Consider the following 19,628-nt stretch of genomic DNA (forward strand, 5'->3'; position numbering starts at 1 on the left):
TACTGGAGGTCAATAGGCACAGTCACTTATGGACAGATTCCTGTCTAATGTTTACAGAGGGTCATAGAAGGTGGTCAACACTGAGACCACAGGAAGAACCACATATCTGTACTCTTGTTAAGCCAATTCTTACTTTTGCTAAACATGGGGTGACATGCTTACAGCCAGCCAGCCAGCCAGGGAGAGGACCGCATTTTAAGGATGGTCAGACAAGGTGGTGATGATGCGTAAATGTCATAGATGCGGTGCGAACATTCTGCCCAACTTCTGCCGCCCTCATCCATCCATTTACCAGATGTGAGATGATTTACGATCTGCCAAAGCAACCTGTGTCATTCCTTCCTTGTGACGGTGCTGCAGCTGAGGTGTTGACACGCTAGCCGTGGGGCTGAGGAGGAAGAGAGCCTACCAAGTGAGCCAGAGAGAGGACGAAGGAGAGAGGGAGAGAGACGGGTGGGGGTGTTACCGTTTCCCGCTAGGTCAGCAGACTAGGGCTGATTCCAGCAGGGTTTATCTTTCAGCAGGAATACCACCTTCACACCAGAAGCAGGGTGCGAGGGGAAGGGCAAGAGGAGAGAGAGCAGTGCGTACTCTTGACAAAACATTATAAAGAGTAAATGCATGGCGGATAATACTGGGATTACCAAAATCATGAACAGACAACAGTAGAGATGTCTCTGAGGGGATGAACTATTCTTATGATTCCATTCACCCAGTTTACTGGCTGATATTCTCTACTTCATGGCATATCTGAATTGTAATGTGAATACACTTGGCTACTTAGGCTACATTGATTGGCCAGGAGGAGCTTCAAATAATGTCAACGTGTTATTGTAATAGCCAGTGAAGAGCAGTGATAAGAATGCCCAGAGTAGTACACGATACACTTATGGCAATTTACCTGAATTCCCACACTAAGGGTGAGTGAAAGGCTTGGCAGTACTGCGAGCAGCCGTACCATTAGAGAATCTGTTGTTGTCAACCTCAGGGAACGTGGGCCAATTGAGGCCAATGCCAGCTCACCACTTGAAACAGGCAATAGAATCAGGACTTGGGAGCACCCAATGTTGCTCATTCTTCAAAGACTGGCCCAGGCTGCCCAGCAGAACAATGCCAAAGAGGCTACCAGCACCAGGTTTCTGTGTCGATACAGTGCAACAGTCAGATCCCCGGCCTGGCTAATTGGAGATTGTCTAAGCTTCACAGTATAAGGAAAATAAATTCTGTGAAGCTCCAGTGAGACAGAGACACTATTTATCACGTTAAAAAGGGGAAGCTCCCCTGAGTCTGCCCTGAGGGTGTGTACAGCACTGGAGAGGACTAGCAACCCAAGACAGGACAAGGCTAGCTTTATTCCTCAGTCCAAGAGACAAATGCCTGAGACCATCTTAAGAGAGGGGAGCAACAATGCACTGTTTGTCTCAGCAACCAGAGAACAAAAGCTCTTCAGAAATATCAAACAGGAAAAAAAGTGCACAGAAATAGAGATTAAAAGTTTATAGAACAATCACATTTCAATCAGGAAAGCAGAAATACAGACATTGGATTATCACAATTAAATTCAAACTGGGTCCAGAAGTGATTAGGCCATTTGAAAGCCAGGGCCAAGGCAAATAAGTAAACCCTTGAAGCATAAAAATCACAAGCTTTTCATTAGTCTCTTACAGAAGACTAACTATGTAGTCAGCAGAGCCACAGCCAAACTGTGGAGTAAGGGTTAAGAGTCCAGTTCTGATCTTTGGTCATTTACTAAATACCCCACTTCTGATATTTACAAAATGGCGTTTTATCAGGGTGGCACTGTCTGAGAATCAGACAACACAGCCAACACGAATGTTAGTGTAATCCTTACCTATATAACTGGGCATTCACAGTCCTTTCAATAAACATAAGCCCTGTTAATGACTGTATTTTCCACAGTCCACTGGTTTAGTTTCCTTGGACACCATTAACCCCATCGCAAACCAGCTATTCCAATGAAAAATGAGCTCCCTGCCACCTTCCATTTGAGACAAGTGTATTAGTAATGAACCAGAGGGCCTCTTAGGCTATACTATTCACAAGTACTAAACATGAAACCATGATTTAATCTCCTCAGAAACAATAAAAATTATTTACTGTTTATGATGAAATGGGACGGATTTTGCAAAGAACATTATTATTCGACCTAATATTATTTCCGTTAAGAGAAACTGGTAAGGCAGTGCAACTGAAATGTCCATATGTAGCCTACGTGGGCCTTTATGTCATTTTACACAAGTCAATGAAAAACAACAGGCAAACCACAAGGTTCTTAACATGGAACACCTCATTAAAACGGGCTCTCTTTAATGCATACCCTTCTAAGATCCAGGTGACATTGCGAGCCATTGACCTATCCCTGAATACTTCAATATCCTTTTCTCATCTTGCACCATTATTGTGGCCAATGACAGCAGCTACAGGCCCACTGGACTGGTTCAGTTTAACATGGAGTTTAACGTTAGCCGTTATATCTACTTAGTTGCGTTAGCGACCACTGGCCCCTAGCATGCCACACAAATAAAAGGCTATTTCCATCCATTTGATTAACGTTGAGCTGTCCACATGTAATGCAATCCAGCTGCCACAATCATGACGCGGTCTTTAAGAAACTTTTTTAGCCAGGAGAGCTAAAGCAGAGCAGAGGGTCTGAGGACTCTTTCGCCTAGCCTCTTTCTGTCCGCATTTTCAAAGCTGGGAGGCCTGGCTGCACTCCCATTCACTCTTCCTCACTAATAAACAAAGAATGGATTCCCTTATATAGCCCTATTGAAAGAGCACACGGGCGACATCAGAAATGCTCATGCAAGGAATGTCATATAGCTACTTTATTTTTTTGGAGTCATGGAGGTTTGGGCCAAAGGCATAAGAAGGCATTGGCACTGTGATTGTGTAACGGTGGTACATTAATAGGCACTTAAAGAGCTATTTGTGGAAGAGTGCATTGACTACATGGTGCACAGTCAAGTTGGCCATGTTTGACTGGGCTGGAAAGGACATGGGTTACATTAGAACATAGAAACAATTTTCATATAGGGCCATTAAGAAAAATGATCTTCCCACAGTGTGCTTAAAATGCATGAGCCCATTATGGGGCCTAAGGCTGTTACGGTCAAACAGAACTGCCTGCTCTACAGTCACAAGTCCTGTTTAAAATATAACAAGACCATTGTGCTACAGAAGTCCCTTAATTTATAACAAATAGAAAACAATGGGCATCGTGATTTGATTATACAGCCAGACCGGTTACAGTGTAGGTCCTTTTCAAACACCAACTAAAGTACATGAAGGTTCCCTGTTCCCATGATGGATAATGGTCACAGAAACAACTACATGCCTCGGTGCTTTGTTAACTTTATGCCTTCAGGTCCATATAGACTTCGAGCAAACATTGACACCCTTCTGCAAAGTGCAAATTCCTCCATCGTAGTCTGTGCAGACCATCAAACACTGGTTAAGAGGCTGTGTGTATCCAGAAGGGATCAAATACCAGTGTCCTGGCTCACCCAAGTCAGAATAATTTGACATTTCCGAGGTCTTGTGGAGGTACTCAAGCCAGGATAACTTATCATAAGTGTGACTTAAAACTGGGGAAATGTGCCAGTCAGCTTTGAGAAACAACAACAACCAATTTAAATGTCATTCTAGACCTACAGACACCTTACACAAACTGTAGCCTAGCCCACTGAACCCTCTTCCAAAGCCTTAAGAAAGTGTGAACTTCCAATCTCAGCTGTCTTAAGCTACCCAACCCCTGAGGTTGGAAACATTTGCACACCTGTGATGGGATAGGGTTAGCACTGAAACACTGAGCCTCAACCAAGCTAGCAGTTCAACATTTGCTGAAACAATCTATCCTTATGGGAAAACCAAGAATAGAACATCCTAAAGCAAGACTGGGGAAAAGGCAGAGCAGAGGGGAGGAACACATTTCCAACACTTAAATGCTTGTGAACTCAACAATACATACTACACTTCCAGGGGAATTCCAACACAGGAGGTCATTTCCAGTGTGGTTACTATTCAAGTGTCAGAAATAATCCTTGATGAGTGTTATGAATGTTGAAATTGCACCAACAAATAACAAACATGTTGTGCAGGCCTCTGTTCTGGGCCATCAGCAAACTGTTCATAATAAAGTCAACCCGACACGAACCCCGTTTGACACAAACTGGGAGGGGTTCGCTAGTCAGACATACATCGTGCACAAGGCTAAACAAGGTCATAGGGTCAAAGGGAAATGACGAAAGGACATCAGAAAAGTCAGGTAGTATGGTCCACAGCCCACAATGTGGCTTCACACGTGTCGCACAAGTCCACACTGCGACCGCAATGTGGTGGTCACGTACAAGTGGTAGGCACCATACAGTCATTTTTGTCCCGGTGACTAAGCGGCATGAGTCTAAGGAGCGAACCATGCCAACAGGGCATTCTGCCAGAGCCACAGTCCAGCAATAGCAAAGGTGCTCAGCTGCAACCTCAAACACATTGCTGGGCAGATCCTCTTTCAGCTGGGATGAGATGACAGTTCAGTTGGCCTGGGCCGAACCCCTAAAATGAAGAGGGGGGGGGGGGGGGGGGGTGTACTGTGTCAATCTGGATTTGGCCCAGAGGCCATTGAACCATCTTAGGGATACAGTTTGATGGGAAGGGATCATATCCTATGTCTGATTTTGCCATATAAACATTTTCAATGGGCTAATTATTACAACAAGTATATTAGGCAAGACCTTCTAAAGTATTGTGGTGAGCTCTTTCCTTTAAATAAAAACATAAAACAGTCCAGCACTATGTCAAAACACAAGCCTGTCTGATGATTTAATCAGGGTCAGTATCATGCACATTGTTTTCTAATGTTTACAGAGATCTAATACATGAAAAAGGGAAGTCAACATAAACCAATCAAATTGAACATATTTTTTAGTCTAACAAGAAAACAGAACTATAGCTTTCTAAACAACACACAGTGCAAGTAATTAGCTTATTCTGACACACTTGAAATATTTATAGCCAAAGTGCTTTCTTACAGCAGTTCCTAGAAGATACTTAGAAGCTGGTCAATCGAGAACTAGTTCTAAAAGTAATTCAAGTCATTTTATCTGTCTGAAAGAGAAAAACAGACACTGTCTTATCAAGACCTAAATACTGAATGGGGCAAACACTTGGACTTAAATTCTAGATAGTGGGGTTGCATGTTTTCGAATATCAAGTTAAGAGACTACTGAAAGAAGATTTAAAAACAAACACCATATAAACATTCCTGTTTAATATCTCAATGATTATTCTAGAATATAGTCACCAAATCAAGATTAGACTTTTGATTACAGGCCCGTAGCAAGATAATGCTTCAGTTCAGATTTTTTCAGAACAGAAGATCTGGACATAGGGAAGGCATCAATTTCAATCAATATGTTGATTTGCTATGCAAATGAGAAGTCCTGTATGCAAGTTAAAGGTTGGTGGGGTAGACGGTATATTCACATACTTTCCATTTAAAACTACACATTTACATTAGCATCTTGATTGTGCATGTCTGCCGGACATATAGTATACTGTAGTATTTCATCAGTTGCTGTTGGCAGCTTCTTGGGATGGCTGTGACTCTGAATGCCGCGTGTGTTGCCTGCTGCTAATTTTAACTGCTCATATGAGAATGTGGGTGGGACAGAAGCAAACTGGGTCTGGGTCTCCTTCTCTCTGTCTTGGTCCAAACTAAGGGTTAAGCACAGGCAGGCACGACGACAGCTTTGAACTTCAAAGGAGACCGGCCACAGTCCTGGAATCTTGTGATTTGACTCTTCTGTTAAAGGTTCCTCATGCCAAGACTGGGTCACAATGGAGTGTGAAATTCAGAGATCTTGTTGTTAACGTGCTCTATGACAGCCAGGTCTGAATCTGCCCTCATACAGACTCAGACCTACACATACTGTAGAACGGCATCTTTCAACACTAGCCCTGAAAGGTGCATTTGCTGCATTACAAGTAACTGCTGTGACTCATGTGAACCGCCACCTACAATGGTGATTCATTCTTAAGATACACCCCTACTGCCATCACTTAAAATGGCTCCAAACATCAACTCATTCTTCACCTTCACACATCCTCATCTACCCAGGCACCAACTGCATTGTGTTCCCCGTCCCTTTAAGGTCTCATCTCGAATCCCTTTAGCCCGAGTGAATCCAAAACTTTCCACCCCTGGACAGAGCCACCTACCTGGGCTAGGGACTGAGCGTCCACTCCCCTCCCTTGGTCTAAAACGTTTATACGGCACTTCCTGTGATTACGCCGCCGACCGGGTCAGCAGCCTTGACCGCTCATTACTTCCTCTCCCTGGTCTGTGATGACAGCAGAGGCCTCACTCAGAGCAGAATACAGACGGGATCGATACATTAGCAGAGCCTTGGTGATTAACTCCTCCAGGACCAGATTCTGCTAGCGTGAGAGGCCATAAGTGCTATAAACACATGGCCGAAAATCGGCGCTTCTTTTGTCTTCCCTGAGACACATTGTACAGTGGGCCTGTGGTAGTTTGATGTGCAATACTAACCACAAGCCCTGAACCAAACTACATGTCAATCAAGTCAATACACGGACAGTCATTAAGATACAATCAGCACACAACCTATATTATGCTATATTATCATAGAAAAGAACATGCCTAAAAAATTGTCATACACCCCACTAGGCTATATACTCATTCTGATAACTTGGGTACACAACAATAGGGTGTATACTTCACTATATAAATTGCATTCATGGGCACCTAAAATACAGTTCTCTTCTCACTAAAAGCAGTTTCATAAAAGGCTCAATTGTGATTATAAATACTGCCTCTATTCATGTCACTGATGGCAACACTGATAATTAAACAAGTAAACCATTGAAACAGAGAGAATATTTGTCAATCACACTGCTTCGAGAGATTGAAGCTTAGACATGCTAATAATGTACTGGATGAATGCACACATTTCAAAGGTCACAGCATTTGCAAAATACGAGAGAAAGAAACCTTTTGATTAATGCTATTGGCTCATGCATGTTCGATCTTTGGTCAGTGTGGAGAATGAACTAGATGGGCAGGGCTGCACACCAAGTATTCATAATTCCTAATCATCTGTCACTCAACTCTGAAAAAATGAGAGACCATTCTCCAAGCCCAAACATGTCCCTCCAATAATACCAGTGAGAGGAGTATAAACAAAAAGGATGGCAGACCCAAAATACGAGTAATATCAGCCAATGCAACAAACCAATCTGGAAGGTGTCACAACAGAGCACTCCATCTTCCCCCAAGGAATTACATACACAGAGTGCATCATACAAGGCCATGTGTCTTTTGTGACACACCAAGGACTAAGCAGGAGGATTTACTTTGGCTCATAAAACTGCCAAAAAACCTCACTTGCACAGCAAACATGTCAAGCATCCCTGTCGCAGTCTCGAATGACCATGTCAGCCTCTTAACAAGCTCTGAACACATCGTTTAACCTAGAACAGTGCAGTCCATCATATGACAGTGAATATGTACTGTAAATTAACCAATAGCCTATGTGGTGAAATGTTTTGGATATACTATTTGCTTATTTGATAGATATGTAGTTTAAATATGCACTGGCACAACCACAATCAATAAGATTATCTAATAGGTTGCTCTATGCAAGGGGTGTGGCACCCGCATGTACTGCATGTGAACACAGCATCGTTGTATCATGCTGTAGTATATTATCAGAGATCGGAACCATGAGCTTCCGAATAAAAAACATATTTTCCAGCATTAGCAAAACATGTATCATGTTCTTCTCAAATTGTCATGGGATATTTTGTATCATTGAAACACGTGCAACGACAGTATCGGAAAAAATGAAGCTGACAGACTTTTAAAAGCGCAAGTATTCGAAACTAGCCCGTATATTTACAGGTTTTACGGTTGCTTTCAAGCAGAGCACCTGTTTGAAAACGATATATGGCTATTCCTTTATGTATTTGTACCAACAAAGTTGATGCCACAACCACACACAAAAGCAGTAACAGTTTATTGTCGGACAGACTATAGGAGGAAAAAAAAATCCCTAATCTGTACATACCCAGCAGTCAAATAATTATATTTATCTCTGACAAAGTTTAGGAAAAGTGTCAAGGTGCCTAGTGTCGTACAGAACAGCGGTGGGACACCGTTTGGGTTTAGCCTAATGGCGGCTTAATGTTGTTACCTCAAGGTCCATTCAGCAGGCAATAACTGCCTGACTACACCTGATGGAGCCTTCAATTTGTATTAGAAAAGTGAGAAGTACAACTGTAATGCTTAATTACTTTGTAGCCAAATGGTAGACGCAACTACACCAATATAGCACAGCCTGTTTTACAACATGCCCAATTCGGGAATCTTATAACACTGCTCGATAGCAGAAAAAAACATAGCCCCACACATCAAACGCAATCTAACATTGTGCCAATAACGTAGGCAACTCTAATAAGTGATTTAATGGCCTAACAAATGTATCAACCTTTCACAAATTCTCTGCGCAGGCTATGAAATGTAATTTTAAAAGTCGTTCAAGTTATCTGTACCAAACAATATGAATGAATGAAAGATTGGATGAAAATGCATAATTTCAACACAAACAAAGCCAGCAGGCACCCGACTAGGATTAGAACAAAACTAAATAATTTTCTTCAAACATTCCCTTGCTGGATCCATTCATCAGACAGGCAAGCTTCGATGTAGCCTTGCCTGCAGTAATGCAATGCCTAAATTGCATGCACAATTTATATTCAAGCCTGGCCAGAGGAGGTCAAATTTCGACGACTATTGACAAATAATGAATAGGAAAATTATTCTGTAAAATGCGCAATCATACCTGCGAATCTTCTACAGTTTCATTGCAAGAAGCCAGCCTTCAGATGCACATAACCAACACTCCTGTCTCTCTAGAGAGAAAAAACCTCGTTGTGGAAATCTCCAAATGGCTAAATAGTAGGTAGACGCGTTTGAACCCCGGCGTTCGCCAAATATTCATATACGAAGGAAGAGCAACGTCATGGGAACTGTATGGGTAGAACAGCTTGAAGTAAATACATAACAATATTAAAAGTTGTTTTTGCATCAGTGTGGAAACGTACTTAATTTCAAGCCATCTGGACATCGTCAGCTTGGCCAATTAAACAGAGTTGCAAGATTTAAGGTTTGTCTCCGGTATGAAGCCGGCTGAGCCTGGGATAAAAAACGCGCGTCCCAACCAATACATGAAGGGGAGGGGGGATTTGTAACCCTTTGCTCTTAAAGAGGAAACGCGTCATATCCGAGGGACTTTAAGTGCGTTGTAGTCCATTTAGTAACAAACAAAAAATATGGGGCTACAATCAGATGAACAGATGATCGTTATACTTACTATTTTTATGTGTGTCAAACAGATGAGTGAATGTCAAAATCGGAGACGCGAAAAAACTGTTGAGTCACAAGTGAGCTGTAGCAAAGAGTATAGAAGCAAAATAAGTTATTTGGCTGCAGAAAGGGAACAAGCTCATTTTGTGTGATTTAACGGATACTGTTGGTCATCTTTCATCTAAGATGTTATTAAGCAACACGTTACTCTATTGCTCTGTCACTAAAGAGTCCCTAATTGATAACATGCATACTTGTGGTATGTGCGCATGCTATATAATACTAAAGGCGAATGATTAAAATAAACCAAAAACTTTTTCTTTAAAGATCTCACATACATTTTTGTTTCACTCAGACACATTTCCATGTTCTGTGGTTTTCTTTGAACAAGTAGCCACAGGCAGTGAACATGCTTTCAAGTCTGTCAGCACCACATGAAAGACTGACATAAGACAAAACCTGTATCTCATCACTCTTATGATAAGATAACTTCATATTGTACATTATAACAAATCTGAATGGATCAAAATAACTTGATGTTAGCCTCTCTGTGGCTAATACAGATTTTTTTAACTTTATATAGGGGAAAGAGAAGGAAACAGGCATGCAGAAATGACTCATGCCAGAATCAAACCCTGGGTGCTGTGTTAGTGCCTCAGTCTATATGGTACACAGCCTACTGGGTGAGGCACTGTGGTGCCCCAATATATAATTTGACAGCCTAAAAGTTTCCTTTTAAGAGTAATTTGCACTGTAATGAGCTACTTGTTATACTGATACAAAGATACTATCATCTGAAATTATTAAGATGTTTTAGGATTTGAGTCGATCAAAATAGTCCAAATCTATGCAAATTCCCTTCTTTCTCCGTACAAAATACATACTCGGATTTACCTATATTATGATTGTAACTGCATATTGTTCTTACACACCAGATCAGCATTTTTCCTTACAGGTGTGCACCATGACTGTTAAAATGATTGGTAAAAATAACGCCATCTAAAACTATGTAAATGCTGCCGCCTTCTGGTTGAACATGAGAAACATTTTCCTAACAGCATTGAGAAAATAAAGAGGCATTTTTATGAATACCGTTTTATAAACGTGTTCAGTTGCAGAGTTTAATACAATACATATAAGTTAATTAATATTACAAACATTCGTTTTCAGACCCCAAAAAATGTTATGACTTGTCAAAAAAAATATATTGGCTCATGATTAAGGTAACTGCTCTACTTATTCAGTCTCCATCTCTTTGAGGCTTGGTTTTTGGATGGCAGACTCCATGCCTGGAAGGATGGTTCTCCTCCTGGCGGCAGTCTCTATTTGCTGCACCCGCTCCACATCCCAGGGATGGCTGACAAAACTTAGCACTTCCCCATTCTCCACACTGCCCGCCCTGCCCACCCGCCCTGTTCGGTGAATGTAGTCAGTGTGGGACTCGGGAAAGTCATAGTTGACCACCAGTCGGACCCTCTGTGTGTCCAGGCCACGAGAGGCAATGTCTGTGCAGATCAACACATCCACCTGACCTTTCTGAAAGGACCGGAAGATCCCAGCCCTCACTGCTGCGGGCATCTCCCCCTGCAGACGGACATGGCGCACTCCCATTTCCTCAAGGGAGTAGCCAAGCCAGTTGACAGTGGCTGACTTGTTGCAGAAAACAAGTACCCCATGCTTCTCCGGCTCTGCCTGTTTCAGGGCTTGGTGGAGCTCTAACAGCTTATCAGCTCCCTTCACCTTCAAGAAGGTCTGCTTGACATGGGGCATTAGGAAATGCAACATCTTGCTCTTGATGGTCACTATGCTGCCTAGATCAGTCACCTGGCTGAGGACATCACCCACACCCCCAGGGAAGGTGGCTCCGACCACCACCAGCTGGGATTTGGGGTTGGGTCCACGGGTCTCAGAAGGCTCACTGGCTACCTGAGTGTGGACCAGGATGCTCTCCAGCATGCCTGCAAAACTGGGGTCAAACATGGTGTCAGCTTCGTCCACTACAAAGACTCTCAGTTCACTCAGATCCAAGTAGCGCCTCCGTAAGGCTTTGACCATAGCTCCTGGGGTGGCCACCAACACATCCGGAGGACCCTTATCGAAGGCTAGCTTGATGTCACCCACTCCCTTCCCTCCTCCCACAGTCTTTACTAGCAAGCCCAATGGGGTACACAAGGTCTTGGCAACAGCTGATACCTGGTCAGCTAGTTCCCTCGCAGGCACAAGAACCACTGAACGAATCTTGGGTGCAGTGTCAATGTAATCCTCTGACTCCTTTTCACTCTGGAGTTTGTGAACAATAGGCAGCAGGTAACTCAGTGTTTTTCCACTTCCTGTCTCTGCAGCGCATACAATGTTGTGACCTTTCAGGATTTTTGGGATGGTCTGAAGTTGCACTGTGGTGGGGTGCGTTATGTTCATGGTGCTCAAAACTTCCAACAACTCTGAAGAGAGACAAAGGTTTTGAAATGTCACAGATTTCTTCTTTTTCTCGGTTTCCTCCAACTGACACTCACTGACGAAGGACGGGACATGCTGGGTGTTGTTAACGGTGAAATAGTCACCAAATGATTTGTTATGTTTCCATCCTTTGGAGGACAGTACAGGCTGCTCAAACTTGCCAAGTGTATAACTTGCCGACTGGTTCAGCTGAGGATTCTTGCTCTGTATTAGCAGCTTGCCGGGTTTAGTTGTGGCGACTTTGTTCTTGCCCCTGATCTGCTTCACGCCTTCGACCTGTTTCTGCATATACCTGGGAATACGAATGACCACCGACTCTTTGGTGGTTGCTGTTTGACAAGCACGGTAGAAACTGATGGTTCCATGAACATGAGAGCAGAAAATGTCCTTTGATGAGTAAATGTTGTTAGATAAGTATGATCTGGACAATAAATAGCCAATCTTCGCTGACTGCATTTCGATAATGGAATGAACTTCAGCTATCTTGCTAGAAAAAAAGTCCGGAAAACACGTCTACCTCAATTCAGCCAGTGAAATGTTTTGCTGTCGTGCATCACGGAATTATTATCTAATCTTTTGTGTGCCTATTGGGATATTTATTGCATTGCTTTATATTGATAAGACAACATAGCTAACATACATGTGTTTGTGGCGATTGACGATGACGTCAAGTTGTCGCGAGCGATGACACACTAATAGAACCATCCCAGTGTTGTGCCATCCAATGCACGGCTCTCTGAAAAGGCACCCCCTCCGCGGGAGCGCGCGCGAACCACACGAAATCAAAAAGTGAAGGATTTCGTCTTGATATCGCAACCAAACGGAGGGGAGACAGCTGTCTCACATTATACGTTCTTGGTTATAGAATTCAAGAGAAGAATTTCGGTTTTCTGTGGAAATAACAGATATTATTCTCAGCACAAAGAAGACGAGATCCTTCACTTTTTGATTCCGAGTGGTTGGCGCGCGCTCCCGCGAGGGGGTGCCTCTCATGGAAGCCGTGCATCTGATCGCACAACACCAGCGGATGCAGGATTTATCTCTAGAAACCCCCCAAAAAAGAACACAAAACTATTTAAAGCAATGATAATTTGGTTTAATATACAACTTTACTGATGTGTCATTACAACTTGTATATATAGGTACTGCCCTGTATACAGCATTGACTTATTTTATGTAACATAATTATAATAGTCATGCACAAAAAATTATGGAAAAACAAGTGTCAAATGGATCGAAATGATTATCTGATGTCTAGCTAGAATGAACTTCTGTGAAGTCTCTTTTGAGATGCCGTCCAAAGCTATGACTTCACATAATCCATCACATAATCAACCCCTTATAATCACTATGACAATCCGCTCATCTGTGTCAGGGACAGCTTCAAACAATGCAAACAAAAGCATTGTCTTGGCTGCCGGGTTTTGAGCCGGTCCATTCCTAACTCCTCTCATCCCCGTGCATTATATAAACTTAATATTGGCCAATGGATAGTCTGGCTGTTGTCATGAATCAGCAGAAGCAGTCTGACCTCTGTTCTCAATAACGCTGTATGCTAAATGGGTCACCATTGGTAAGAGCAGTGTCATCGACACAATTGTCAGTCCACGTCCATGTGACACCAAACGCTGGCCAAGTCCCCAGGGGATGACAGCCAAAGGACCCCAAGTTCAATGTACTTTGTTCAATGTAAAATATTGGCCACAGGAAAGGTACACCTCTGTATCTGATTAGATTTGATTGCTTCCAGCTAAAGCCACATCTTTTAATGTGCTGTTCTCTTTGAAAATGCTCCCATGGAACCATCAGAACATTGGGTCATGCATTTCTGAGAGAACATCATCTGAGGAACCTCTCTGTGGTGCAGTGCAACCCCCACCCTACTGCACCCCACCCAGCCTAGACCACCACACCACCCTGCACCAAAGTGGATTCAAAGGCAGGGGAGAGGGAAATACCCATGTAGGCTTCCAGCTTTAGTCACTTTAAGTCCAAGATAGCTACTGATCTCTCCAGCCATGTGTTCATTGAGCTGTGACATGTATTGATCCTTCATCAGACACAGTTCCCATGTGATGAATGAATTGGCTAAGCGATTGATTTCCTGTTGGCTTTAGAACATCACACATATACTTTCAGTAATAGGGTGTTGTTGTCACGGGTAGGTTTATGTAGCCTTGGTAACTTCTGTTTAATTTCCTCCTCATAGGAGACCTTTGTGAAAGAAATTTTGGGCCTTTATGTACAATGAATGTGTTTTAGAAGTTTACAGTTGGATAAGAAGCTTGATACAATGTATGTTAATTCAACTCCATTTGGTAGAGATGCCACCTGTAGTTTTATAACACCTAACTAGGAGACTTGAAGTCTAGGAGACGTGAAGTCTGGGTGACCTGAAAGAGTTCTTGTCACCTGTGGAGAAGAGACAGTTGTTCTGAAGAAAATGTGGATTCAACTGTATTGTTCTAAGGATTTAACCAATGACAGAAGAGATTTAGTATAGCTTCCTGTCTGTAGGATGGACCAATGACTTTTGAGAACTGTCGTATCTATAAAATGGTCTGTGGAAAGATGTTCTGGGGGGTTCAGGGCCATCAGCTGGGTAGTGCTGGTGGGCTGGATTCTCCCGGTTCCATTCTAGAATGCTAGATGGAGCTGTATGAAATTGTCTTTGTGTCACTGTCTTATGTTTGTGTGCTGATGATGTTATGTTGGTAACGTTATTATGTTTAAACCTACGTCAAATAAACATTAACTCTATACTTCACCCGACTTCAGCTTGAATGATCGATTGTCTGCAAAAACTACCACGACACCTTTAGGGCTAGTTCTATGAACAGCCAGGAGATGGCAGCATATAGCAGGCCAGGAACAACACAAAGTTTAGAACCCTGGTTCAATGCAGACTCTACAATCGTGGCATAAAGAGTAGATTTTTGTCTTATTATATGTTCATACAACCACTACTTTAACGTTGAAAATACCATAAATGCAGACATTGTTTGCTAAATCAAGAGGGGATTCATTCTGTTGCATACACATTTTTGAACTAGTTAATTTCGATACTTTAAGTATCTCTTATTAAGGTATTTGATCAGTTGATCAGTGTTCTGTTCATTAGTTTGTTTTTGCTGCATTTCAGTTTTGCAGTTTTTGCAACTTAAACCTCAATCCTTGAAAGAGTGACACCTTTCAAAAAGGACCAGTGCGGGGGTAGAGATTGTTTTGCCTCACAACTTTCTTTACAAGAACTAACCACATCTACACCCTCCCACACAATCTGTGGATAATGTTCTTTATCTTCTTCCTTTAAAGGTCATCAGAGAAAATAAGAGATACCTGAATTGAACAAAAATTGGTCTAAAGACAGTGATGTAGAGAAACAAGCAATATTGACATATTCCAATGTTTAAGAGGGACACAATGTTATCAAAATGCCTTAATACTGTATTTTTTTATGTTATCACATTTAACTGTTTCACATTCACATCTGTCTGGTTCATCTATATTGGTCTGGCTTCAAAGTTATGTAAATAAAACAAATGTGAAATATATGAATAGACATGAAGGAATTAAAAGGGGAGTGATTAATGCAAATTATGAATAATTAACAATAATTTGATTCATCACACAGTTTGTTGGTCGATAACTGCCATTTTCGAACTAAAATTCTTAATAATTATGTGCAGTATTTGTCAAAATGATCCATATTTATGATCTGCATCAAGAAAGACAGAGAAGTATTCTGTTTAGTATAGGTAGCTGACAAACATCGACAAAAGTCATATTTCCTGCTGGTAATAATCCCTTTGTTTAAAAAAATATTGGTTCTAATGTAATGTTTTGCATTTGTTATTGACTGTTGATGACAGTTAGATGTAAAACCTTGTGTTTGGAAATGAAGACCACAGGAAATGTGATATTGATGCTTTTGCATGCATTTGTGAACTTCGTGTCTGTACGCCCACATGCTTCTTTTTTCACTCTGCTGTGTGTTCCCTGTCACCATTACATGATAAGATGGTTCTGTCTGCTGTGTATGCAATTTTATGTCATAAGGATATAGAAATTTTTGTACAGAAGTACATTTGTGTGTTCAAGTTTTGGCCATCAGAATTTAGTGAACACAGTATCACAAGAAAAGTTTATGATTTGCTCCTAATTCATTTAGTGAAATTGGCATTTATTTTTGTTTGTCTACATACTTTCACCTTCATCCATACAGTTTGTGCTTGTGTGACTCACACGTCGACAACGTAATACTTCTCTGTAGGACTGCTGTAAAGAACATAGAGTAGAAAGAGACATATGTGTTCTTTTAGCAAGTATGTAATAGTATGCCCATCTAAGATCCACATCTTGTATTGTTGGAATAATTGCCTTCAAGTACATTGCTTGAAGGCAACTATTCCAACTGCTTCATACAAACGACCTGCAAACAGATGGCTTTACTCTGTTACTCTGTTCATCTCACAGATGTATTTCTTATTTCTGTATAAGAACTTACAGCTTTCCACTTACTAATTTGCAAGACTGCATAGCTCCAGACTGACCTCTAAGTGACCAGAAGAGGATCAAGAGGTTAAGAGTGTATCGTGTTATTATAGTTTCCAATCTGGCCTTGGCTTGTCTCCTCAAAATATAATGTTAAGAGAGGTGAGACATAGCTGGTGTAGTCAAATTGGCTATGGTTTGCAGACAAACAAATAAAAGTGAACTGAGAAACGATTGGAAAATATATACATAACACAAGGACCAAAGGTTTTGACCAGACCGTAACCGGTCACCAATTTCAGATTTTACTCTCATGACCCACATGATACATTAAAAAGGGATAATTCTGGAGTCAATATTGAACATAGGATGTACATTCATTAAAACAAGGATTTAAGAGGTTAGTTTGTAGAGTTATACTAGGCACCCATGGTTTGATTTTCCTCCACTACTACTGGCGCACACATTTTGTATCTTTTTGTATCAACCCTAATAACCGATTTCAGTCATTTGGCAGTACATTATTGTCAAACTGTTGCTCCGACCAGCAAAACAAGCAAGCATACTTCGGGCAACTGGCATGTTGTTTTAACTTAATACTTGAAATACCATCAAAATAGAGATCCAGCATATTGGGATAAACACATTAAACTACACCCGTAGCAAGATATTTAAAGACAGAAACGTGTGTGCGTGTGGTGTGCGCGTGTGTGTGTATGTTCTGTTGTCTGTCTATCGAGTTTGCTGACGTCACTGCTGGAACTGCCCTTTCACGCGCTGTTAGTAGAAGTTGGGATAGAAGCTCCGGTAGAGAGAGAGGGGCAATTTTACCGACAACCTTGTCCCTGTCTTGTTGACACCAAACATCTATATATCAATTTCGCGCTTCTGTGGTTTAAAGAACACGTGCGTAGTAGAACAGACTATTACGTGTAGGAATAGAAACGTCGGGGAGTGAGCACATTTTGGATTTGTATTCAAGGAGGAAAACTAGTCCAACGTTCGCTAGTCTCTAGAATTTTATGAGCTAAACGAAAAGTTTGGCTTTCCATTTAGTAAATGTTGTGACAGAGCCCACGGAAGAGTTTTGCGCTAGCCGTCGAGTGACGGATCAACCCGAGCTGTCAAACCCGAGCTGTCAACCCCGATGACTACTGCAAACTGCACCGGTAATGAGGAGTTGGACTTCAGACTGATGTTCGGAGAGGACGGGCAACAGCAGTCGCTAGGCCCCGCAGGTCAGTGTGTTCCCCTTGTTCAAAATAGTAGGGCAAGTATAAACTCACTAGGCACAGTTTTCTACAACTACTACCGAATTTAGCTAGCCTGTTGTATACGGTAGGCTATGCTACAACTGCCAACTCACATGCAACTATTGGTTGCAACACGTTACCAGTTGCGTACATCTGAACAAATACTTTTTATTTATTTATCATAGAAAATGTTTATATTAACTCGTGTTACACATAGGCCTCGTCACATTTAGCAGTAAACAACATTGCAACAGCAGTCAGTTTGTACCTTCATGCATGGCCACAGATTGTATTATCAATTAACTGGCGCGTTTTGCCTATAGCCTACTAATAATCGCGCGGTATAAATTATAATATCCCATAATCTGAAGGCAAGTATTGTAGTACTACAACAGTAAATGTTAACTATTATGGTGTTACTCAAAATACATAACCTGACCTATAAGCCCTTTAAATCGACATTTAATACGACAGGAGTGAACACATTTCTGCCAGCATTACTGCCCGAGAATCGTTTTATTTTTTTCAATTGTTTTTGAATGTAGGGAAGTGTAACAAAGTAGACAATCAAAAAATCTAAAATCTGTTGGAGCAGTTTAACATCTGTATGTACGTTATGCTATTTTATAGAACTTATAATCAATCAGTAAAAGTAATTTGGATTTAAATTATCTAGATGGATCTGGTGAATTCCCCTCTGGCCGACACGATAGAACAAAATCTTTTCTCAGTGCTTGATCGAATCTTACTTTGACCTTCTTATGAATACAACGTATTCAATCTGACAACCATTTTAAACGCAGTAAGTAAGTAAGACTTTATTTATATAGCACATTTCATACAAGAATTGCAGCTCAAGGTGCTTTACATAAAATCAGCATTGACAAACCAAACGTTGGACGTTAGAATACTAATAAATATGTCACCTTGCAGACTCAGTAATCTGCTGCAGTATGACCTTACCAGGACCCAATATCTGCCTGCCATCGGTATAGTGATGTGTGACAAACAGCCTGACCAAGTGGGCATATTTGAATTCTGGTGATGCAAAATACCAAGAGCTGAAATGCATAGAGATATATAGGCTACTATTTTGATTATTTGAAAGTAATAGGATCTTTTAGGCGTGAATAGCTTAGTAATTACTCTAGGTATTGGTACAATAACTGTACGGGATATCACTCTTTTTATTGCTTTTAATTTAGGCTAAAGATTTGAGCGGGACCCAACGTGACTGCTGCTACTAGCATATGGTCTGAGCTTGAGCCTTGGTATTTACTACTGTATGCTAGTCAGAACTTGCATCTCATTTCTCTGCTGGGTATCTGGTACTTTCTAAAGTTGGTGTAGTCTAAGCAGGACTAGGTGACATTTGTTTAACAACAACTTTCTCTGAAACTAGTGATGGAACTAAAAATATTGAATATATTACATGTGTAGTCCTTCAGTAATCAATGCAGTGTTCTTTTCATTTGCGCTCTGGCAAATTCCCGAACCAATGTTGGCAATAAACTCCAACCAAATTTCCCCCAGATTAAAAATACCTTTAATTTGGAGAGAGAAGTGAATAGGAAAAAGTGACGTTGGAATAGGCATAAGAAAAAAAGTGTCACAGTGCAAGCGGGTTTAATCTGGTTGGACTGAATGGTTTGGCCTGTGCCTATACACATGAATAACTGGCGTGTAAGACAGCATCTTACAGCCAGAGTTAGAGTTGCAGTAGCACTCCAAAGCCAAATTGGTTCCTCTCTCTTCTCTTTTTTTTTCACAACCTAAATCATATGTCAACAAACAGTTTTATCCCTATTTAACCCAACCCACTGAAGAATATGTTCCACAGTAGTAGGCTATGCTGTCATCATATCATTGGATAGCTGATATTGTACTCGTATTTCAAAGATATTATATGAGCATTCCTTAGCAGTGACAAATGTTTGTCTCTCACCACTCATGCTTTAAGTCATCTTGAGTTAAGACATGCTATGTTTGTTGAGGTAGGCTTAGACTATTGTCAAAGT

At 41.3% G+C, this 19,628-nt stretch overlaps 3 protein-coding genes across 7 annotated transcripts in view; 1 reads left to right on the forward strand and 2 right to left on the reverse strand.

Annotated features, from left to right (window-relative positions):
• tln2a (talin 2a) overlaps window positions 1–8,975 on the reverse strand; it is a 64,840-nt gene extending 55,865 nt beyond the window's left edge. For 3 of the 4 annotated variants that reach the window (XM_047042131.1, XM_047042130.1, XM_047042128.1), the window contains exon 1: window positions 8,883–8,967. The gene's annotated coding sequence lies outside the window, so the exon portion shown is untranslated. Of the gene's footprint in view, window positions 1–8,882 lie in introns of all 4 variants that reach the window. The other variant, XM_047042127.1, reaches the window with a different exon arrangement.
• Window positions 8,976–10,512: 1,537 nt separating this feature from the next.
• ddx28 (DEAD (Asp-Glu-Ala-Asp) box polypeptide 28) lies at window positions 10,513–12,526 on the reverse strand. Its single transcript, XM_047042062.1, has one exon. The coding sequence runs from the start codon at window positions 12,317–12,319 to the stop codon at window positions 10,643–10,645; it is 1,677 nt and encodes a 558-aa protein (XP_046898018.1). The 5' UTR covers window positions 12,320–12,526; the 3' UTR covers window positions 10,513–10,642.
• A 4,599-nt stretch (window positions 12,527–17,125) lies between these two features.
• Window positions 17,126–19,628, forward strand: part of nfatc3a (nuclear factor of activated T cells 3a) — a 45,239-nt gene continuing 42,736 nt past the window's right edge. For both annotated transcript variants that reach the window (XM_047041901.1, XM_047041904.1), the window contains exon 1: window positions 17,126–17,595. In XM_047041901.1, coding sequence (XP_046897857.1) covers window positions 17,505–17,595 — 91 coding nt within the window. In that variant the 5' untranslated portion in view covers window positions 17,126–17,504. The remainder of the gene's footprint in view (window positions 17,596–19,628) is intronic.

The sequence above is a fragment of the Hypomesus transpacificus genome, chromosome 19 (genome assembly GCF_021917145.1).
Source record: "Hypomesus transpacificus isolate Combined female chromosome 19, fHypTra1, whole genome shotgun sequence".
Taxonomy (NCBI): Eukaryota; Metazoa; Chordata; class Actinopteri; order Osmeriformes; family Osmeridae; genus Hypomesus; species Hypomesus transpacificus.